The sequence below is a fragment of the Triturus cristatus genome, chromosome 12 (assembly GCF_964204655.1).
Source record: "Triturus cristatus chromosome 12, aTriCri1.1, whole genome shotgun sequence".
Taxonomy (NCBI): Eukaryota; Metazoa; Chordata; class Amphibia; order Caudata; family Salamandridae; genus Triturus; species Triturus cristatus.
This window is the reverse complement of record NC_140595.1, coordinates 749012316-749036863: the sequence shown is the minus strand read 5'-3', so window position 1 is coordinate 749036863 and position 24548 is coordinate 749012316. Positions and strand designations below refer to the sequence as shown.

General features: G+C 42.8%; 1 protein-coding gene across 1 annotated transcript; it reads left to right on the top strand.

Annotated features, from left to right (window-relative positions):
• The first annotated feature begins 749 nt into the window (after positions 1–749).
• Positions 750–23076, top strand: LOC146782682 (extracellular calcium-sensing receptor-like). Its single transcript, XM_085637177.1, has 5 exons — positions 750–893; positions 2249–3082; positions 18136–18363; positions 20130–20253; positions 22142–23076. The coding sequence occupies exons 1-5, from the start codon at positions 750–752 to the stop codon at positions 23074–23076; spliced, it is 2265 nt and encodes a 754-aa protein (XP_085493303.1).
• The last annotated feature ends 1472 nt before the right edge of the window (positions 23077–24548 follow it).

The following is a 24548-nucleotide window of genomic DNA, read 5'->3' as shown; positions in this document are numbered from 1 at the left end:
ATAGAAGCCGATGTTCTGGTGTCAACATGGGCTTCTATTGGAATTCTCTGCGGCATATTATCAAGCCCATTATCGCCGCTTTAGCGGCAATATTTGTAATGCCATGCTTGATAATATGCCCCTTGGTGTGGAAATCTCCAGACTTCGCTAGCAGTTTTACATGTTCCTGGGGAATATAAGGTGTTTACCACATCCGGTATACACCTTACCCCATGGTATTGGTATTCACTGTGTACGGTCAATGTTTCTTCCCCATCCCGGTCACTAGTAATTGGGACAGGGCTTTTCTTCCCCTTAAGGCTAGTGTATTAGCCGAAGCATGACACTTAAGTCTATCTTCATGAAAAAGAAAGCCTAATTTGATAACCCACCTGGTAAAACGTCCGGGGACTAGTCACAGCGTCTATGGCACCTCAATGTAGGCCCACACTCGTGGCCACATCTTGCAGGATAAGACATGCATATTGTAGTATTTAATATGGGATCAGACTATCATCAACTGCATACTAACATATTCTCTTGGATAAGAAAGTAATAGTTTGTTTAATGCTTATCCTCATTGCTAGATCCAGACTTGGTAACATGTGGCCTTTGCTTGCAGCTTCAACTTACGGTCTTACCATTGGGCGCGAGGCATAGATTTTGCAGTGGCTGAAATTAATCAAGACCAAGGTTTCCTTCCAAACATCACCTTGGGTTTCCGGATCTATGACTCATGCCTGTCCATGGCACGGTCCCTTAAGGCAATCATGTGGCTCTTGGCAGGAGGAAGTGCGGGATTCCCAAATTATGGCTGCGATAACAAGTCCCCGCTCGCAGCTGTCGTTGCAGATTCTGGTTCAACAGAGTCCATAGCTATAGCTAGGTGGCTTGGACTTTACAGGTATCCCCAGGTATGTATTGATTGAATGATTAGACCATTGAAGGAGTGTTTTTTTTTCTGTGCTTACTACAAATTAATGACTAGCATATTTGTTCACATTTGCCTTTGTCATGTTAGTCAAACTTTTAAAAGTCCGCAAAGTTGAAGCAAGAGACCTTTGCTTTCAGAATTCAATGATGGAAAGGAATATTCTCTTGACTGCAAAAGATAGTGTTTTTGCACCCTTTCTTCATCTAATGTGAATACAATTTTCCAGAGGAAATCTAACAATTTGCAGTTAGCCTGTTCTGTGGAGATATGGAGCTGAAATATCGTGTAGGCTCATCATGTACTTGATTCGAAACCCCACTTGAGATATTATTTTTGAATAAATATGAAAAAATCCAACATCTGTAAACATACTTTAAGGTTTTCCTGAATAATTGCAATCCCAACATAAACCATTAGTCACAAAAGAATTGCTATCCTGATGAAAGGCTATTCTAGGTTAACTTTATAAATTATTCTATGTTATCTACTAAGGCATCCTCAATTTGAATATGTAAGAATAGTTATTATAATTTGAATAGGAATTATATTGGTCAATATCCTTTTCACCCTTAAAGATTATTTTTAATCTAGTTATTTTTCTTTAATTAACTGATCAATGAAAAGTCATGAAGTAGTTATTTATTCTTATTGGTGAGGCCAGACAGTCCAACATGTTCCCATAAATGCATTAAAATAACTTGATTCAGCTTTAGTATAGTATTTGAAAGTGCTGTAAAGATAAACCTTCTTTGTATCCAACTCACTTGGCAGGGACCTGCTTTGGCACTTTGAAAATCTTGAGGAAGTTTCTTCCTCTTCTGCCTGGAAGTGCCAAGGAAACTGTGGTCCGCGCCCTGATATTGTCCCAGTTGAATCTCGTCTAAAATTCAAAATGCTGTCCATCGCGCATTGGGCCCCTTTTATCTTCAGAAGAGATTTGCTTTCTATAAACCAGGGAGACAGTTGCGTTCGTCTGCTCAGCTACTGATACAGACACCCAGGTTCAATCGACAAAGGCTCGAAGGGAGCTCCTTTGTTCAGAAAGCTGGTTTGGCCTGGAACATGCTGCCCTTGGTGCTCCGGAGCACCAAGGATCCATTGCTTTTTAAGAAAAAACTAAAAACATTGCTCTTTTAGCTTATGATCTGTGTGCATTTGTTTTCTTTCTGGAGCAAGCGCCGGGACACTCTTGAGTAGCCGTGCGCTGTATAAATTAAATATAACATAACATAACATAACTTGCCATCTCCTTGCGCTACAGTTGTCTGATACAAAACATCGCTCTGCTTACTGCCCCTCATACAGAATTATCACAATGTGTTTTCTTATTTACAGATCAGTTACTTTGCATCCAGCACCCTCCTCAGTGACAGACTCCAGTTCCCCTCCTTCTTCAGAACAGTTCCTAATGATGATTTCCAGGCTCGAGGACTTGCAAGGCTTGCGGTTCACTTTGGGTGGACTTGGGTGGGCCTCCTGTCCACTGAGAATGACTATGGCCAGCTTGGTTCTCAGGTTTTGAAACAGGAACTATCCAAGACAGCGATCTGCATTGCATTCCATGAAACCATCCCTCTCATTGCGCAGGACACCAAAATAGGTCGTATTGTTGACAAGGTCATGAAGTCTACTGCAAAAGTCATTCTGGTATTTTCCTCTGATCCATACTTATGGCCAGTGATTGAGAAGTTATACACACTGAATGCAAGCAGGAAAGTGTGGGTGGCCTCAGAGGGTTGGTCCACTGCTTCCATTGTTTCCTCTGTAGACATTTCAACAATCTTGAGAGGTACTGTTGGGTTTGCCATCCAAAAAGGTGAAATGCAAGGATTCAGAGAGTTTCTTCTCAGACTTCAACCTTCTGTCTTTCCAAATGATCCATTTCTTAAACGATTTTGGGAGTACACCTTTGAGTGCCAGTGGCCCAGTCATGAAATCAATAGCACAAGCCAAGACCAGGACCCTCAAAGCTTGTGCACTGGTCATGAGGACTTGAAGATATTCAGTGACCCCTATTTTCACATACTTGACCTTCGAATCAGCTATGCTGTTTATAATGCAGTGTATGCAGTAGCACATGCCCTGAAAACCATGCGGTTATGTGCACCCGGGCATGGCCCTTTCATCAACGATACCTGCACTGACATCAGGAATGTTAGACCATGGGAGGTGAGGAGACCCAATGAATGATTAGGTGGCCTTATGCCATAACTGGTGATACACTGATGACGAAGGCTAGAGTTGGTCCCACTCATTTGTTGATATCTCCTACCAGTTGCAGCCAGGGGAATGGATTGCAGCACATAGGTAGCAGCGGTACAGTATTTGCTATAATTATCCTGAAGAAGCAGGATGGACTGTTATCTCACTAGCAAAATTGTTTTCAAATCTATACTTTAGCTACAAGCCATCAATCCCCAGGCTTTACCAGAGACAAAAACGTGTGCTATTTGATAATTGCTACAGCTTAACTTATGCCAATAAGGATGGGTTTACTAGAAACCTAACAGTAGGATGAATGTTGCTGTTTCACCGCTATTTGTTGTCTCTTTGTGAGTAGAGGTCTGTAGTAGAGCCATGCTGTGTCTGAAATATCAAGGTTATCCCCCATGTGTCATACATTTTGAAGCATTTTACTTAACATAGCACAGCATAATACTCCAGTAGCTGTCAGAAACCTCCTCCAACCAGAGCAACTGAATATCTTGTGGAGCATCCCAACTCAATGCCCATTACGAGTCGTGTGGTTATCCCAGTTCGTGCAAAATCTTGCATTTGCAGCTTGATCGGGATAGCAAGTGTTATAAAATTAAAGGACGCCTGAGTTATTTTCACCAGGCACATTTCACCATTTACATCCTCTGTGTAAGTTGTGTAGTGAAAGGATGTCTAAGAGAGAAACATGAGGCATTCAAGTGTCAAAACTTCAATAATACTTTATACCCCATTGTGTTCTCCTTAACTCAGAATAATGGAGTAATAATGTATTATTAGAAATTGGGTTGTTGGTTGACTGGGGTGTGAACCTGAGTCAAACAGCAACCACACACTAGGCAGGGTAAGTGTCAGGCAAACCCTAAATTAACCTTTGCTCACCCTCTGGTAGCTTGCAACAGAGCAGTCAGGTTCAACTTAGGCAGTTTGTAAAGTATTTGTGCAACGTTTCAGTGGCGGCGGCTGCTGCTTTACGGGGGTGGCGGGGTGGAGGTGGGGGTCAGGAGGGGATGAGAACCCCCTAAAAAAAAATGTAAATCTTGCAGGCTGGCCGCTGCCTCTCGTTCCTTTTCAGTTGACTCCTAGAAACACGAAGGACACAGGCTCCCCTAGCCAATCACAACGTTGCTGTTGGCAGCATGACAGCAGCGTTGTGATTGGTCTGAGTGCCGCGGTTCAGCACTCAGACATGGACTGGGAGCCTGTGCATGTTCTCCACCCAGGCTGTGCAATACAACCGGGTGGAGAACATGCTAAGTGCACATGACTGTTTGGGTGGTCCAAGATGGCAGGCCAAACCGTCATGCACACTTAGAGAGTGCCAACCACTAACAATACCATTGCATTATTACAATTCTATTTTTCCTTTTTGAACTGCTCACAGATCCGAATGACAAAAATGCAATAAGTGGAACTTGAGATATGCATTTTTAAAGAGAAAAGTGTAAACTAGCTCTTTGAAGCAAAAAGTGCTTACTTGGGATATTTGGTTGTACCAGACTGGGACAAAGTCAACATTTCAGGCAGACCGCAATAGAGCACAGGCCGGATACAGGGACCCTGTCTGGTCCACTGAACAAAAGTACCATAATACCAGTTGAGTCAACCAAGATGCGGGATGCAGCCAAAGTGAAGAACCTGTATCGATCAGCAGCAGAAGGGATAGGTCGATTTTCTCCATGCAGTGGGGACGAGGCATTGATTCCGAAGGCGATACACCAGTTCTGAGATGTAGCGGTTCTAAAGGAAATGCGCTGGTTTGCAGTAGATGTGATGCGTTCATTTTCTCCACGCAGCAGTGCGAGGTGTTTGTTCTGAGATGCGATGTTTCCAAATTCAATGTGTCGGTTCCAAAGTAAATGCGCATGTTCTGTTCCCACAGCTGAGGATGTGTTGGTTCCACAAGAGCAAACACCTTAGGCCCACGTCCAAGGGTCCAGGACTGGGGTGGCGCCACTTGGCGGGGCATATTCACAGGTTGCAGAGTCTAGGTGCAGGTTGGAACTCTTTTATGTTGCTATTAGGAAGGGGTGTGCCAAGGGCGTCCCTTCCTAATAGCGAGTCGCACTGGTATGTAAGATTGTTTTGCAACCCCAAATGCAGTCGCAAAACAATCACAGTTACCACCTACTTCAAGTAGGTGATAAGTCACTCTCAAAAAGGAAAGGGTCCACGGGGACCCTATCAACATTGTGGTGGCAGCAAAAATATTTTTACCAGCAGGCAGTGGTCCCAAGCTACGTTCCCTTTAAGGCGCGCGCGTGCGCGCGCACCTTCCATGACGTCAGCGCGCACTCCCGGATGTGGAGCGCGCACAACGATTCCAGGACGTCGGGAGAGAGGCGCCGCCGCTTTAAGAAGCGGGCGGCGCTAATAGCAGGCACTTTTGAAGCGGTGCCGGAGAGGAGTCGTGGAAAGTGCAGGTAAGGGGGCTTGGGGGCTTGAGGGCTTGAGGCCTTGCGGCGGCTTGGGGGGGGGCTCGGGGCATGTGGATGCAGAGCGCGGGGCTGATTGTGGCCTTTTGTTTATGTATTGATGGCAATCAGAGCCCGTGAAGGGGCTCTGATTACCATCAATACTTAAACAAAAAGCCACAATCGTCCCCTCGCTTTACTAACAAAACACTAGAGTCGGTTTAAAATCACAGCGTGTACCAAAGTACACGCTGTGTTTTTAAACTGGCTCTACTCTTTTGTTAGTAAAGCGCGGTGCGGGGACGATTGTGGCCTCTTGTTTAAGTATTGATGGTAATCGGAGCCCCTTCATGGGCTGTGATTGCCATCAATACATAAACAAAATGTGCATTGGTGGTCCTGCGTCAGTGCTATTTCAAGCTCACAATGAGCCTTTTAAAGTGCACTGCCACGGGACTGACACGCAGGCAGGCGGGCGATGGCGACTCTTGGCAGTGTGGGGGCGCGGCTATTGTAATCGGGCCCTCACTGTTACATTTGCCCTTGTTCCCAATATTTTTGCAGCTGAGTTAAAATGTGTGAACTGACTGTCAGACTCCGGATTTTCAAGACTGCCCCTCGTGACTCCACCCATTTTCTGCTGCTCTTCTTTGACTCACAATTTATAGAAGTCTGGAATTATTTTTTTCAATTCCTGGCACTTTCTACACCTCATAGTGTTTAACACCTCCCTGCCACCTGCACACATCACACCGTTCCGTGTCTATGTGAACGACTTTCACAGAGGGCATACATCCTTTGTCGCAGACGCTGGGGTGCTCCTTGTGTTGCTGCTTTGTTGTGATTCATGCACGCCCTAGATATGCCATTTAGTGCACTCTAAAGCAGTAAATGAAACCAGCGTGAGCGTGCCTGTGTCTTCACACAAAGGACATTCACCTTCAGCCCATCGCCTACCTTTGCAGGCCTTATGAAAAGAGGTGTGCAGTGTGGCAAATTTTTGCTCCTTTGGAGGAATTAATTTTCATCCACTTTCTGGCTTTCACAAGATCTAACGCGGGTGTTCAGTATAAATTTTAAACTCTGTTAATCCCAGCCTGTGCGTATCAGCCGTCTTTTGAGTAGGTTCCTACTATTTAATGAAAATATTGGCAATCTGAGTGCCAAATGCAGTCAGCACAAGTATCCAGACCAGAGGCCCATGTCTCTGCTCAGATAAAACTTGCTGTTCTGTGCAGATGACTCGCAAGTGGAGGAGAAATGGGGCAGGTCTAACGTGGCTCGATTACCTGGAGTTTGCACTGGCGCGAAACATTAAAGAATATTTTGTAAACTTTTTTGCACGATAAGAAATGGGAAAAGTGGTCTCCTTTACATTTATCAACCGTTTTTTTGCAGGGTGTCAATAATGCAGAACTCTGATTTATATTTGCTATACAGATATAAAGAGAAAAACGGAAGAAATCTAATCTCCTCTTTCAAAATGCGAAAATTGAAATTATGTTTTAGGGAAATTAAGTTTTGGAATAAGGAAGCAACAGCACATAGTGCACAATCAATTACTAGGCGCATTTAACAGAGATTATTCATCTAACGTTTGTAAAACCAGACCATACTAAAAGGGAAGGCCCGGGTCTATAAACTTGAAGTGTACTTGCCTGTGTAACCAATTCATGTCATGGCGTGTTTACCCAATTTGGAAACTGCCCTTAAGACACTTATTGTGGCACTGTATGTGTGAAAATGCACCATCTTTTCACTTTTTAAAGTAAACGTTCTGAGTGACATTTGGCGCCGCGCACACGCGCGTCTGGTTCCTGGCGCACATAGCCATGGTTGCAGCGCACAGAGACCCTCCACTGCCGCACACAGAGGAAAGAAATTAGAGGGAACATTGGTCCCAAGTACCACTGACTTCTCTTAAAAAATGACACAGAAATATTTATTTTTTATTTTTTAAATGTATCCCTTTTTTCCTTTAAGGACAACAGGCTGCATTTAAAAAAAAGCTACTTTTTAAAAAAAACAGCCACAGACATGGTGGTCTGCTGAACCCAGTGAGTGCTGGCCATTCCTAATGGGTCGCAAATTGCGACCTTCCTCATGCATATTAATGAGGCAGGTTATTTGAGACCCATATGAGAATCGCAAACAGTGTTTCAGACACAGGAGGCCTCAGACCCATGAGGCTGGGGGTCTTTGAGCAGCAGCACCCTGAAACTTGCAAAGCCAACCAGATTTCCTAACTATGTGTCACGCATTTGCATTTACATTCCATGGGCAGGATTATGAATTAGGTGGAGTGGTATCTTTGCATGAGGTGCTGCTCTGCCTCATAAGGAATTCCCTGGTATTCTTACAACCACTTTTCTTAGATGTGGAAATAATGGGGCAGATTTATGTTCCCTGGCGCATCCCTGCAAATCAGCATGGATGTGCCAGGGAAGATGCGTCACGAAAGTTTACCCTTGCGCCACAATAGATGCGCCGCATTTACAATGCAGCGCATCGTGGCGCAAGGATAAACAGATGCGTGACGCATCTGATGGCGGAAAGTTGGCGCATTGCTGGAGTTGCGTCGCAAGCGCGACGCAGCTCCAGCATGGCTCGGTGGTGCCCTATTATTACAATGCTGCGTCAATCCTTACGCCTGCTTCAAGCAGGCGCAGGGTTTTGACGCAGCATGGCCGGAAAAGTGACTTCTTGTAGGTACGCCCACATGTGGCGCAAGCTTTACAACGTGACGCATCTCCCTAGATGCGTCACGTTGTAAATAGGGCGCAACATGGCGCAGGGTTTAAACCGCCGCTGCGTCACAAAAGTGATGCAGCGGCGGCGTAAAAGTGGCGCAAGTCCGTTATACATCTGCCCCATAGGGTCTAAATGTATTTGCTGGAAATTCCAGCTGATAAACCAGAATGAGCCTTTCCCTGCAATAGCAGTCACGTCTAATCCCCCGGTCCATGTCAAGTCTTCTTTGTAGAAGGTGAGACCTGACGGACTCTCCTGGCAAAACTAATTCTCCCTTTCCCTCCCCTACGCTCTCTACACCCTCCCGCCATCTTTGCCCCTCAGATGCCCTTTGCTACTTACTCAGAGTAGCTGGCTATTCGGAACATTGAACTCAGAATACAGGATTCCTTACAGGATTCCACAAGTAATTCAGTGTCCTCAAAGAAATTTCCCATTTTGTGAAGTCTTACATACATTGAGCAATACTGGCTAGTATCAGCAATTCCAGCTGCTGGGGATCTTCACACGAATTCTGCCCAGCATGCAATCATGGACTTACATAATTCATACTAATTACTCACCAACTCTATGAGCTAGTATAGAAGGACACTACCAGTCTTTAGATAACACTCTGTCTATGGAATGCCCACCCAATGTTTATTAAAGCAGCCATCGTCACTGAACATTTCAACTCACACAACACCCTTTTATACTTTAAAGACATCACAGAGACTTGGATTGATCCGATTTACTCTGCGACACTGACTCACATATTTCTCTCACACACCGTGCGCTTACAGTATATGTGCACCAACTGTATATGAGGGGGAATCAGTCTTCTGTTTATATCACTTAAAAACACAGTTACATCTTTGACAACTGCTCTTCTTTACCATTGAACATCACTGCAGATTGGCCACTACTGCATTCAAAGTAAACATAATCACCATCTATCGCCACCCCCTTGGTGCAATTAGCTGCTTCTTTGAAGAAATAATTGCACTGTCCATTCCCATCATCCTTCTTGGATCATCAGCAGGACACTGGTGCACTTATCGCTCTTCTGGTCTTTATTCTCATACATGCTTTGGTGGGAGAAGGACAGCCAGACCAGTTGACAGCTGTCCCAGTGTCCAGTCCACAAATGCATATTGAAACAAGAAGAGGGGACAGAGTCCTCTTGGCCCTTTGGGAAGGCGAGTAGGTGAATAAAAATAGGGATGGATCTCAACCCTTTCTGCGTTTTGCGGATGGTTTAAGGTAGAATAATCAGAAACATCCCTGGTGCTTAGGCAAAACTGGGATGAAAATTTATGTAAAGACCATAGAGTCCTTCTTAACATTTGGGAGAGGGAGGAAGCTGCCCATAGACCCACCCTGGTACCCGGACAATGCTGGCTAGGAATCTGATTATTGCACCCAGGCCGCTGGGTAAGGCTGTGGTGTTTTTTTTATTCTTTTGTTCTGGCCTCTGCTGCCAAGAGAAACCTAATGGGGATTGTTCTTTTGTTTTTCTGCTTTTCCTCTGAGGCCTCAGAGGGATGTGCATAATTGGAGTGACCATTGTCTGAAATAAAGGTGTGAGAATGTGTACCATTAGTTGGGGATGGTGTGAGTCTCCACCAAGTAATCATTTTTTAATTATGTATAAGGTCGCAATAATTTAAACTTCAGCTCAAACTATGGTAGCTGTAGTACAGAGCAGACAGGTTTAAATTGGGAGAAATGTGCAAAGTATGTATCTGTATAAAAACTGCTAAAAACAAGAAAACACAAAACAATAAAAATCCATCTCGAATTTATAACAGTAGAGAATATTCTACTGAAGAGCATGAGGCCAAAACGACACAAATTCAATAAGGAGAACCAGGGATATGATTTTTTAAAGATTAAATTACGTTTTAGAGCCAAAAGTGCAAAGTGCCCACCACTGGCCACTGGTCAAGATAGGCTAAGTCAAAGTCAAAAGTTAAGATCAACCACGATGGAGCATGGGTCAGACATAGAAAGAAAAATCTGCTTCAGGATTTTCTTTTGAAAATAAACAGAAAACAGTTTGGAGGATGGCCCGATCATGCTCATGGAGACCCTGCACCAAACTGCAAAAAGAATTGAAAGGAACCGGCATGATGGCGATTCCTGGCAATGTTTTAAGAAATTACCACCTCCTTGGATGTTAAATCTCAAAATCCGAATTTTTGGAACTCGCTCCCTCCACGTAACTTTGAATTTCTTTGATAAATCTGCACCAAATCTTCAGTAGGAAAGCTTATTCCCTCTTTCTTCTTCTGTACTTATTGAGTCATTTCGTGAGGATCTCACTCAGTCGGTGCATCTCTCCCAGTTCTCTGCACAAACAATGGAAACAACATGTGGAGTACCTTAGGGCTCCTCATTGTCCCCCTCATTTGTTTAACCTCTACCTTTTTCCCCCACTTTGGTGCCTGAAAAACAGGAAGGTGTGCACATGTAACTATGCAGATGATTTACAACTGGTGTTCACTATCGATAATTCACCTGATTCGGTATCTGAATTCCAGGCAACAATGCTGCACATACACGACTGGATGAATAGTAACCAGTTAAAACTTAATCCAGACAAAACCGAAGTGATTCTGATAGGGGGTTTCCTGAACCCATGGAACGCACATTTTCGGCCAAGTGTATTGGGCTCTCCCTCCACTCGTTCCCCCTCTGCCAAGAGTCATGGGGTGATCATCAATAGTGACCTCACTATGAAATCCCATATAGGAGCAGTAACCTCCACTTGTTTCTTTCATCTCAGATAGATAAGAAAGATCAGAAGATTACTTATTCGGGAAGCTCTGATCCAGGTGGTCCTAGCCATGGTGATTTCACACCTGGATTATGCCAACTCTTTATATTTCGGCATCCCTCTATATCTTGCAAAAAAATTGCAGCTGGTGCAGAATCAGGCAGCCAGGCTGATATTTCAGCAACCCAGATGGGAACATGTTTCACCCATTATGGAAAAATTACATTGGCTTCCTATCCCACAGAGATGTGCTTTTAAAGTTGTCTGTCTCATTTTTAAGTCCCTGCATGGTGCTAGTCTAAAATTCATATCCCGGCTTATTAAAAAATGCATAACTTCCCGGAGCTTGCGCTCCACTCATAAGAACCTCCTAACCATTCCTTCCTACAAACGGAAATGACTAGGTGGTTGTAGGTTTGCAGTATTGGCACCTAGCTACTGGAATACTCTTCCCTTGGACATCAGAACCTGCACTGAATTCTCTAGATTCAGGAGGCTTCTCAAGACTTGGTTATATATCCAAGCAGATATCTAGAACCCAGTAGATGATCAAACACATGGGGCTCCGCCAATATCCTAGGTTATGGCCAAGAAACCAATAGGTGTATGTGCGCTTTATAAGAAATGTTAACATAACATAACGTACTTAATTTCTCCAAACTTTGCTTAAAATTGATGAAGTCATGCAAAAGTTTTGAATGATGCAAATCTGTGTTTCTCTGTGAGGTGATATATCAGCATGTGCTACAAGAGTAAAAATGCGGAATCTCTTCACAGAGGAGAAATAGCAACATTGTACATATGGTTTAGATGCCTTGTACATAGCAATTGTTGACTTTCGATATAACAATAACATTTGAGGAAAACATGCACTATTTTTTCAATTACTTTTCCTGTTCTGCTACATTTTTAGGGAGTTTCCAGAGGGATTCAATGTATCACAGTAGTAGCTGAAATCCCCAAGTTTGTTCAAATGTTTCTTTTTTTTTTTAGAGCAATACGTTTAATCCAGTAGTTTTTTGAGGTATTAACAATATAAAGTTGCTGTTTCACTACATATAAGTCAATCTATATCATTTGTTTTACATCAAAACGTTTGTAAATGCCATTTTGGACATGGAATCAAATTGGATTAAATAACGTGCCTGCTATTGCGTATGACTGAGATCTGTGATCTTGCTCAAATATGATTGGAAGACTAAACAGGTTCTTCAAATAGTTTGCAGACCAGACTGTACAAACAAATGTAATTACTAAGGCTCTATGGTGCTAAGAAGACAATATGGGAGCCACATCAGCGATTAGTACATGCCTCAAGGAGTGAAAAATATCCTAATTCTCTTCATGTTTGCTGTGAACATGTATATCATATAATGCACCCAGTGGAACAAAACAGATAGGTCCATTAGATCATTCATCCAAATATATAGCACACTACAGTGATCACAGATAAACAAATGCCCCTTAGACAAGCTAAACCTGGCTGATGAGCACTAACTAGGGCAAAACCGGTCCTGGGTTGCTTGTGTTTCGGTTTAGGCAGGAGCTGACCTGCCAGTTCCGTCTGTACTGTTCTCATTGGAGCAGGCACAAGAATGATTTGCATATAGCTGGTTCCAAACTGGGTAGCAAACTTGAGTAATTACCAGTGACTGAGATTCATTCATGCACTTTATGTATTCTGAAATTGTTATGAAGACATCTTTATAGAAAAAGAACATTATAAAACTTTCTTGCCGAGTGTCAAAAAGTATTTAGGGACGTGAAGGAGAATGTAGTAGTTGAGAACCTCCCAGGTATCTGAAGATGCTCCAAAACCAATGTAATGACAATAGAGACCATGAAAAGGCTGTACTCCCTTTCAAATTACCTTCAACGCTGGGCAGAGTAGCCTTGCCAATAAAGAATGCAAACAAAAACTGAAAGTGTGTGAAAAAGGACTTTACCTCCACCCTGAAACACCTGCACTGGCTCCCTGTTGAAGAAATACTTCAATTCAATGTACTGTGTACTGCATCCAAACCCTTTTAAAACTATTGTCCTCTTTACCTCTGTACAACACATCCGGGTGCAACTTCAGATCTCACTTCCGCAATCTGAGCGACATACCAAAACATAGAAGAAAGAACCATGAGAGGGGATTGTGAGAGTTCAGGATACTACTCCGTAGAATTCTTTGGAACCACTCTTGCCCAACTTTAGAAAAGCAAGGATGACAAAACATTTCGAGGAAGTCTATGATCCATAAGCAATATCAGCTCCCTGTATCGGCCCCCTCCCCCTCTTTTATGTCCAATACGTCTCCTCACCTCATAATATATCATGTTCTATCAGCTCATTCCAAGCTCCCAATTTGTCTACCTTGAACAATAGTCCTAATTAATCCCTGAACAGACCTTAAGTCTGATGACCTTCTCAGTTGGCATACTTGTTTGTACATGCGCTGCAGTGGTTTTGGCAAAATGTTGGCATGTTACAAGTAAATAAATGAACAAGAGCTACATTTTTTTGATGACATTCACTCTTGCAATGTACATTCAGTAAACAGGTAGTGTGATGCTAAGGACATGTGGCACTAGATTTGAAAACTGAACTGTTCTGATAAGCCCATAGATGAAGTAACCTCACATATGCCCACATTAATCCCAAGCACAGCTCAGATGACAGTCTAGAAAAAGGTGGCAAATTAGAGAGGAAACCAAGCAGCATGCTTGCACTCAATTGTGTTGGCCCCACTATTGAAGGAGGCCAGGTGAGAAGCTAGAATGTACTGCCCTTGCCTGAAAACCAACCTTAGCTCTCTGACTTCTCTCATACCCAATGTAACTAACAATCAGAGTGTTCTCTGAAAATGTTATTCATGTTATTATCATTATTTATTGTGCGTTGAGTTTTTGGAGTTTGGGAGCCCTTTCAATATGGTTATGAGATTCTCATCTTACTAAATCAAGGTGGTCTGGTGGAATTGTGGTTGGTTAGTGAAGTTCAGTCAGTGTATGTTTTAGTAAAGGTGCATAACCCTCGTTATGAACGTGTCTGGGGTGTGGAATATACTGGATGAAATATTACCACTTCATTTTGGGTGTTGGCCATTGAAGTGGGGAATTACTTTGGAAATTGGGCTTGTTTTCCCTCAAGGTGAGATCTCTTCCTCAGATAAATTCTCCTATGTTTTCTCTTGTAAACATATTTGGGGAAAACCCCAAGGGTGCAGGTTTTTATGCAAAACCCATAATGCTGATCCAGGAAGAAACACCTGTTTCCTGGAACAAAAACAAAATTCATAATGTTGACACTAGAGGATGTGCTGAGTCTCATATGAGAATCTAGAAGGTAAGATGTACCCTGCTAACTAATGTTGCAAGTGTTTGGGGTAACCAGTTAAACTTGCATATAAACAAATACCCCGTAGACAAAACAAAATAAGCATACCAAATCAAGGGGTTAAACAATCCCACTTCACTTTCTTAAAAATAAAAGAAATCAGAAGAGAGCATCTACATAAATCAATTCATTTTTATATTACAAATCAAAATATTTTAAATGTCTAAATGCCATATTCACCCTAGGGACAACCAAAATGAGAGACATTAACCTCAGAAAACATCCCTTCTTTAAAGCACAAATACAATACTAATAATACAATTTAAAAAAAGAGAAGGAACAAGCTCGAGGGAAATGTCATCTGGCACAACACGGAAACCACCCTCATTGTGTTTAGATCTATCAGCCCACTCCGCTTTTTTAATATGAAATGATGTCCTGCAGAGCTTCAGTCTGTCGACATTTCGGTTCCACTCTTATCACTTCAGAGAAAACTCATCAAGACCAGGTGAAGGTTATGAATTTTAGAGTATAAGGGTGCTGATTGAGCAAACAGCAGTTTCTTCAAACCATCCTAGCTTAATTTGAGAGAGTTCCACTTCAATCAAAACACCCATTCACATTTCAACGGTTGTATTTTTATAGCACCGTTTTAACGCCTTTTATCTGCAATATGTTCAAGAGATTTCTCACATTGCCAGTCATGTGAAAGGAATGAAAAGGCATCCGGGTCGCGGTTCTGTTTCTCAAAAACTTAGAGGCAATGTGTGAACTATTTATGCAGCACACAAACAGTAATAAAGTGAAAACACAACACAAGGAAAATCCCACACAGATTTAGAAAAATAAAGCCATTTTTAATAAATAAAATGACACCAAAAGAACAAATATCTAATCTGTAGAAATGGAGATATGTAAATTTAAAGATTGAGGAAAAAGGAGTGCATAAAAGCAGACAGCCTGAACTGTGGTTATCTTGATGCGCTGGACAGAGAAAAAGCACAAGTTCAGGCTGACTGCGGTGGAGCACGAGTCAGATAGAGGGACCAGGTTAGTCCAGCTCAGAACTGTACCATATGTCTTTTGATGTGTGGTTACGTCTCGTGCTGAGTTTCAATGCATTGGTTCCATTGAAGGGCTGAGAGGTCTGCAATGTGGGGCTCTGCGTTGAGTAGCATCTCGCTGTGTAGGTTCCGATGGCTCAGATGCTAGGTACTGCATCAAGTTGCATCCTACTGCATTGTTTCCGATGAGGAGCAGCGAGTGCTGTGAATCGAGGTCCTGCATCGAGTGACGTTGCACCACATTTGTTCAGATGAAGAGCTGCGAGGGCTAAGAGTTCCTGTGTCGAGGTGTGTCGCACTGCGTTAGCTTTGATGGAGACCAAATTGAAGATGGTGCATCACCATTAGCCCCACTTCCAAGGGCCCAGGATTGGTCAGCACAACTTGGAGAGTCAGGACCCACTGCAGGCAGAGTCCAGGTGTGGCGCTCAATGAGGTTGGAGCTTGGTAAGTCACTTTAGCTGAGAACAGAAGGTCAGCCAACTAGCCCTTGGAGACACTCTGATGGTCCTAGGTTCAAGGCGCAGGTTCAGTTCTCCTTCCATAAGCAGCAGGGCAGTCCTTCTTGCAGCAAGGCAGCTGAGCCGTACTTCCGGTAGCAGGACAGCAAAGCAGTCCTTCTTCTGAGTTTTCCACAGGTCCATAAGTGATCTGTCAAGATGGATCTGAGGCTCCAATATTTATACGTGGTGCCAGCGTTTGACACGGGAGAAGATTCTAGAGTTTTCCCCCACCGCTGAATCTAGAATTTCCTTCATCCTTGTCCTGGCCCCAGATTGTCTGGAGTCACAACAGACTAGTGAAACCCTTTGTGAGAGTGCTGAGGCAGCCCCCTTTGAAGTGCAAGTCTGGTAGGTGACAATACCGTCCCCAAATCCTGCTAGAGGTAGCCCATTCTACCAACACCTAGCCAGTTTCTCAATTGTGTGGCTGTCTGGGAGGAATACACAAAGGTCAACTGCCGCTCACACCTAGTCATGTGGCCCAGGAACAGGCTCCAGGCATGAAACGGTCAGGACAAGAAAGTGCCCTTTTCAGAATTGTGACTTTACCATTAAAGAGGGTTTTCAGATTACAATTCTTTGGAAACTAAACTCGCCATTTCAACCTACTGCCAAATCAACAGATATCACTTATTAAATATAGTAATGTAGCCCGATGTTATCCTATGGGAGAGATAAGCCTTTAAGTAGTGAAAAACTAATTTAAGTTTTTCCCTACTTGGAGATGAAAACTTAAAAGAACATGCCCAACTTTTTAATTACATTTCACCCTGCCCTATGGGCAGTTTACGGCCTTCCGTAGGGGTGACTTGTATGTATTGCAAAGGAAAGTTTAGGCCTGGCAAAAGGTTTATTTTGCCAGGCCAGAATGGCAGTTTACAACTGTACACACAGGCTGCAATCGCAGGCCTGAGACATTTTTCAAAAAGTTACTTCAATGGGTGGCACAACCAGTGTTGTGGGCCCACTAGTAGCCTTTAATGTACACATATTGGGCACCTGTAGTTCCACTTTGCTAGGGAATTATAAGTAAATTAATTATGAGAATTGGGTGTAAGCCAATTTTACCATGTTTAAAGGGAGAATGCATAAGCACTTTAGCACTGGTTAGCAGTGGTAAAGTGCACATAGTCAAAGGTCAACATAAATGGGTTCAGAAGACAGGAGGGGCGAAGACAAAATATTTGGAGGTGACCCTGCAGAGGGCCAGGTCTAACAGAGGGTTATGCCCAGACATTTGTACTGTGCATACTGTGTCACTGGAACCCAGCTATTCCTGGCTGAAGATCCCCAACTTGGGAGAAACTAGTTCTAGGTTGCTTGCGTTCAAGTTCAGTGAGGACCAGGCCTGGCAGTCCTTGGCTGGGCTGCAACCCATTGGAGCACGGACAAGACTTATTTCCATATGTCTGGGTCCAAACTGAGGTGGCATGGTGTGTAAAATAACAATGGTTGGGAAGCAACCCAGAGTAATTACCAGTGGCTGAGATTATTTCAAGCTTTCCATCTATCATTTTTTTGTATTCTTTAGTGTGTCGGCCTAAGGAGGATGAGATTGCCAGACATGGTTGCTATGCACACTGTGTCACTGGAACCAAGCTATACCTGTCTGATGAGCCCTAACTAGGGTGAAACCTGTCCTGGGTAGCTTATGTTCGAGTTCACCGAGGACCTTCCCATTGGAGCAGGGTCAATATGGATATGCATATGGCTGGGTCCAAACTGTACAATGGACTAGGATGCAGCTCTGAGTAATTAGAAGCGGCTGAGAATAAATTAGTGCTCCATCCATCCCTTTCTGTATGCTTTAATATCAATGTCAGGCCAGTTTTTAGGCTAATTCTAGGATTGATACCCAGTCAGTGCTGCACGACATATGCTACATAATTTGCAACTTTTTGCTGTTATTTCTCCTTGGTCTCTCTTTCATCTCATCTAATACCTTGTTGGATTATTTACATCAAATGTCTTTGTTTTTGTCTGGACTGGATGCTGTGTGATGTTGCTTTGGGTGTTCTCATTGTGGTCAAATGTCATACCATGTCAATTCCTGTGTTTAATTTATTTGAACATAGTTATGTTCTATGGCACTTGCAACCGTAATGGTTTCATGTGTGCAGCATTGGTATATCATCACAGCGCCATGTTAGTTGCCTATTGCTGGGAAACTATTTCTTTCTGTTCACCTCGTCAGATCTTGCATTACATCAAGCACGTACGATTCAAGAACAAAGAAGGGGAGGAGATGTTTTTCGACCACCAGGGGAACCCCCCAGAGCGATATGACATCATCAACTGGCAAGGAGATTCCGATGGTGCCATAACGTATGTAAAGATTGGAAGTATAATGTCTGCAGGCTCCAAGGGGCATGACATGTACATCAACGACAGTGCCATTCAGTGGGGCATGACAACAGCAGAGGTACAGTACAGGCCTTGTTTTCAATTGTTGCACGGCAGTAACTCAAGTTTTCACATATAATAAGGTCCTCCTTTTTTAACAAGTCTTCAACAAGACATGCATGGTTAAAGGAAGTCATTGTGCACTAAGGAGAATATAATCCAATAGGAACGCACACAATCAAGCATGCATGCGTTGGTGATATGATGTGATCCAACAGATCTTGTCTAAAGCACATGGTAATTCTACCTTCATCTAGCTCACCCTAAACAGTCATGTACAATATACTAGGTCCATAAAGTATAGTATGTTTTCTGGTTGAAGCTACCAGTTTTGCTACACGTAAAGATGGACAGTGTAATGTTTCCCTCTTGCTTTGTTCTCATGGATCCTATGGAAAATTGAATCAGTTAGCAATCTGCAACTTTGCTTGACAAAAACAATCATCTGCATTGGATTGTCACTCCTAATGCCCCCTTATGTGGATCAAATCAATATACTTTCTGTTAATCTTCCATTCTGTACCTTTAGATTCTCCAAATGAATCCTCCAATTTTTGGGATGTGGTGTAGCTTTTTTATTGATAAGTTCATAACCCTGTTCATTCTACCCAAAGAAATGCTCAAATGTTTCTATAAAACAGCCTCTGAGATTACCAAGCCTTGTTGCGCCAATTCAGCAAACAAGTGCCGTCGACATATGGGAAGGAACTTCCCACCTCAAATCCTGGGTCTGTTTGGGCTCTCCCTCTGACCCAGGAAGCCTCTGAAAATTACATACTTCTCAACACAATTCTCATTGAGTTGCAATTTCCAGCTGCATGGCCTCAGCATCTGGAAGGTTGAAGAGTGAAAATCCTTACTGTCTACAAATGTAAATCTTTTACTTTTCGAGTATGCTGCTTGGCAAAATGATCTGCAAAATTGAATAGATCCAGAGGCCTCCATGGGACCTCTAGTTTTACAGAACAGTACATTGTGGGTGATGCAGTTTTCATCGGCATGATATCCTTAATTACAGGGTAAGGAGTAAATAGCCCAGTTCTAGATCATTCATTTGACTAGAATAATGCAATAGACGAGCTGTGCCACTTTTCCCCTTACAATGTACCAAGCATGCCTAACCAACATGAAATGTATTTGACTGCCATACATGAATAAACAGATCCTGTTGACTCATTCTGGCCAAGACCTAAGGTCCTGACATTTTTCCAGCCTTCTCAGACTGTCTGCCCAAACATGATTCGGATCACTACAGGCTTACACACACACAAGGACAGAGTCCAACCACCGGAAACCTAATGCTGGAATTATGCCTTTAACTATCTGTTTTCAGTATGCCCATTTTTTGTTTTATATTCTGAAATTTAAAATAAATTGTCAGTATTCCAAAAGAAATGTGCTCCCTTGTAGCCTAATATTAATAAAGCAATGTATCACTATTGTTTCTAACACAAACAATATGACTGTAATAAATATAAAAGAGAAAATAAGATTAAAAAAATCCAACAATGAGTGCATCATGTGCACCTTCGATCGTAGTAAAGAAGCAATTATCAGTCATTAAAAGGTAGTTTGTGGCATGTAAATTGATAACTATTTATTCCCCCATTATCAATATCAGACAATGTTCATAAGCATTATGTTTTGAATATTTTTTGTAATTAAAAAAAAATGACAACTGTTATTGTTTTCAATGTGATTGCATACTTTATCATATGTAATTCATTGCAATTTGTTTTCCTATTCTTTTGAAAATGCTGTGGCTTTCCTAATTCCCATACAAAGGTCCCCCAATCTGTGTGCACTGAGAGCTGTGTTCCTGGCTACAGGAAAGCGGCTCAGGATGGGCGACCAGGTTGCTGCTTTGACTGCATCCGATGTTCTGAAGGAGAAATTTCAAATGATACAGGTAGAGAAAGATCATACAGGAAATTATTTTTAGAATGTATATTTTGGACATAATATCCAAGAATGATTTTGGAAAGATAGGGGCTGATTTCGAATTTTGGCAAAATGGGTACTCTGCCGCAACTACAACGGAGTACCCGCACAGCCAAACTTAAGGTCCACCCACCTCATTTACATGTGAGCACACTTTAACTATGATAGAGACAGAGAATCCTCTGACTTCATTGTTGACAGCTCCTCTATTGTCCTGATAGAGTTTTTGCCTCTAGACCACCTGTTGAATATAAAGAGGGAGGTTGAATCTTCACTCCCCGTTACCGCTATAAAAACCTGGCGGCAAGGGGCAGCAAAAACTGTAAATTTACCCTTGGGGTCTGATTTAATTTCTATTAAAAATATTCTTTTGCCCTGATTGAGTATCTATCTTTCAGATTTAGAGACGTCAGCCTGCCCTGCCGACCTCTCTGGTTATTGGCAGGAAATGTCATCACAGAGGCTGATGTCAATGCGTGAAAAGACTGAACGAACGGTACAGTCAAAATGATGGTACAGTTGATCAATTTTTTAACTTGTTTGTGATATTTCAAAAGCAAATCCGAAAGTGGAATTTTATTTTTGAAGAGTTAAAAACTACTGAGCCCACAACATGGGAGTTGCCTCCCACCGTGTGGTAATTTTGCAGTTTTCACTGTTCCTTACCACTTTAAAATGGGATGGTGGCCAACTGACCCAAACTCCCATGGCTCATACTCATTAAGGTCATCAGAGGAGTATGTCTGTGACAGAGCTGTAGTAGGGTCCATTGCTTACATACTGAAGGTCTGCTCGTTTGATAATCAGACAGGCGGCTCTTTGGTTCGGAGAAGATTATACTCCATCACAGTTGTGACAGAGTACCCTCTCCCCAAAATCTAATTTAGCCTCTTAGTTTTTTCTTGGTCCAGTATATTCTGTATAAAAATGATGTGCTATTTGTTGAATTTTTCACTAGTCAGTTTGCGATACAGAACAATTTAGAAGTTTTTTTCCAGAAAAGAAAGTGTATAAATGAAACAGCTAAATGATAACATGACACAGAAAACTGAACATGACACAATATTTTGAGGCTAATCCACAAAAGATTGTCTAATTCACCACAGCAGTTACTGAGGTAATCATGTGGAAATTTGACTTAAATTGTGACCCATAATATCCAAATGGTACCAAATGTGAACATGAGTGATTTCACAAATCTGCTATCTAGGTCTACTTTCTCTCACTAAAATATTCCCTTAGATTATAGAAATAATCTATGGAATAATCAGAGGCCAAAATGTATTGAACTTCTCTGTGGACCAATTGATATCAGTGCCCTTTTCAGGATATGTAAAACAGTCTCCTTGGCAATTAAAGGACCATGAAGGGCAGGATTCCCTAGGACAACTTTTTCCAAATTATTTAATAAGACAGTTAATTTATGCTGATACTTTGAATTCAGATTCTTCACCTCTTTTCGCCCTTAAAATGAGTACGATGCAGGTAATAGAAATGGATCCCATATGTCTTGGCAAGTGTCCCAGACATATTTGCCTAAGGTCAGTGCAAACGTTGAGAACAGTGTCCAGCATAGTGGCAGGCAAACACTCCTGCAGTGAAGGGATTAGCAAGTGGAGTAAAGGGTACACTGGTCTGCCATAGACACAAGTGAAATTGTATTTCACTTGGAAAGGCTAAGCTAGTGACTGATGAAATTATTCTTCTCTGTCTTTATTCCATGGGTGGTATACATCACCTTCTGAAGCAGAAGTCAGCAAAATAGAATTTCTAGCACCATCAAACACCCATGGAAAAAGGTGTCTTGTTGAAAATGTTTTTGTATCTAGTTGACATTAATTCCCCTTTTTTTTCAGGATCAAGTAAGTGTTGGCCATGTCCAGAAGACCAGTGGTCCAATCAGGAGAGAAACAAATGCATTCCGAAGAATATTGAATTTCTATTGTATCAGGAGCTTCTTGGGATTATGTTGTCCTATGTAGCCATAGGGTGTTCACTCAAAACAATTGCCATTCTGGCCATTTTCATTAAATATGCAAATACTCCTGTTGTCAAGGCCAACAACCGTGAGCTCACTTATCTTGTCTTGGGAGCACTGCTACTGAGCTTTCTCTGTTCTTTTCTCTTCATTGGGGAACCTCAGACAATCACATGCTTACTCCGCCAGCCTGCCTTTGGCATAATATTTTCCCTGTGCATATCTTGTGTTTTGGCTAAAACCACTATGGTGATCATAGCGTTCAAAGCCACAAAGCCCGGCTGTAATATGAGGCGATGGCTTGGTCCTCACGTTCCAGTGGTCATTGTCTCTGGTTGTACACTTCTTCAGGTTTTTATCTGCATCATCTGGCTCCTGCTTTGCCCTCCATTTTCAGAAAAGAACATGAAGCTGAAGACTGAGACAATCATCTTCCATTGTAATGAATGTTCAGAGACTGCCTTGTGGTGCATGTTGGGATACCTAGGGCTGTTGGCTTGTGTAAGCTTCTTGGTGGCTTTCCTAGCACGAACATTGCCTGACTGCTTCAACGAGGCCAAATGGATCACATTCAGTATGCTTGTCTTCCTCAGTGTGTGGCTGTCTTTTATCCCAGGCTATATCAGTACACAAGGGAAATATGTGGTTGCCGTGGAGGTCTTTGCAATAATATCATCCAGTGCTGGGCTGCTCTCCTGCATATTTTTCCCAAAATGTTACATTATATTACTGAGACCAGATCTGAACACTAGAGGACACCTACTAGGGAAAGCAACTTCTAGGAATACAAAGATAAAGAATGCCAAAAAATAACGAAAAAAGGCTTCATGATTATGAAGAGTTCTGTCACTGATGAATGATAGACTATTTATTCCAAAGTGCTATTCTATCCTGCAAAGCCAACAGTATGAGTTGAGACCCTCCCATCACCATAGTAGGTAACTATTGCTGTAATATTATGCTAACCTGTTTTTCAACCCCGCTACTGTTAGAAATGGGGGTCTCTAGTTGGCAATGGCTGGCCACTGTCCAAGTAGGGACCCTTCTTCCCAAGTCAGAGTAAGCAGGCTCCCCCCTTTGATAACCCCTGCTCAACCCTGTGGTAACGTAGCACGAGCAGCTAGGCTTATCTCAGAGGCAGTGTGTGAAGCACTTATGACCATACACAGTAACACAGTGAAGAACACTACAAAGGAACACCACACAAGTAGTTATACAAAAAAAGTATCTTTATATATAGACTTAACATAAGACCAATAACAGTAAAAATCCACAATACTACAAAATAGGGTTACTCTTGAAAGGCTGCAAAAATAGTTCAAAATGTGCAAAGAGGAGTTCAGTTCAAGGCAGTGGTCTCTGCGACCGTTTTACTCACAAGATACCTGAATTCTGTAGTAAAGCAACCAAAATGTCGCTAAGGAGTTGTAGCGATGATTTTCCTTCCGCTAACCAGCGATGTGTTGAATCCTTGCCGCAAGGGAGGATGATGAGCTGATTTGTGTGCAGGACAAGGCGACAAACTTCTACACGCTAAGCCGGCGATGCGATGAAATCCTTGCCGCGTCGGGAGGATGATGCGCCGAGCCTGTTGCGTGTGCGATCTTGTTGCGATGAAAAGAAATGGCGCCCCGCGAGGGAGCGACAATCCTGATGTGATGCGATGAAAATGGCGAACACTGGGTGTCCGCGCTGCGATGTCGTGAAGCTACGAACTCAATGCATTGATCTTTGGTTAGCGAGCGCTTTGAGGCCCGTAAACATGCAATGCGATAATCTTCGGGTTAGCGAGCATTTGGCAGCCCGCACACAGGTGATGCGATAATCTTGCAGTCAGCGAGCCTTTGGCAGCCCGCAGACAGGCGATGCGATGATCTCCGGTAGCGAGCACTCAGCGGCAGCAGCGCGATGATTTTCCTTACGCTCTTCAGCTGCGGCGGCTCGCTAACGGGCGTTAGCAACCATTTTCAGCACTCTCTTCTCCACAGTAGAACTAGAGGCCCTGGAACTCACAGGAGCCTCACCTGCAGATAGAAATCCTCGCTGGGAGGAAACAGGAGGCTGGGGGTGGAGTCTGATGTGCCTGAGACTCCAGCAGGAGGCTAGCTCTCTTCTAGCCCTTGGGTGATTGCTGTAGCAAAAATAAAAGTTCCTTCAAAGTCCTTTTCCTCTTCTTCCAAGTCCAGTAGTAACCACTGCAGGCCAGTCCAAGAAACAGCACACAAGCACAAGGACAGTCCTCTCCTGCAGATTCCTTCAGTTACACAGACAGAGGTTCTTCTTCT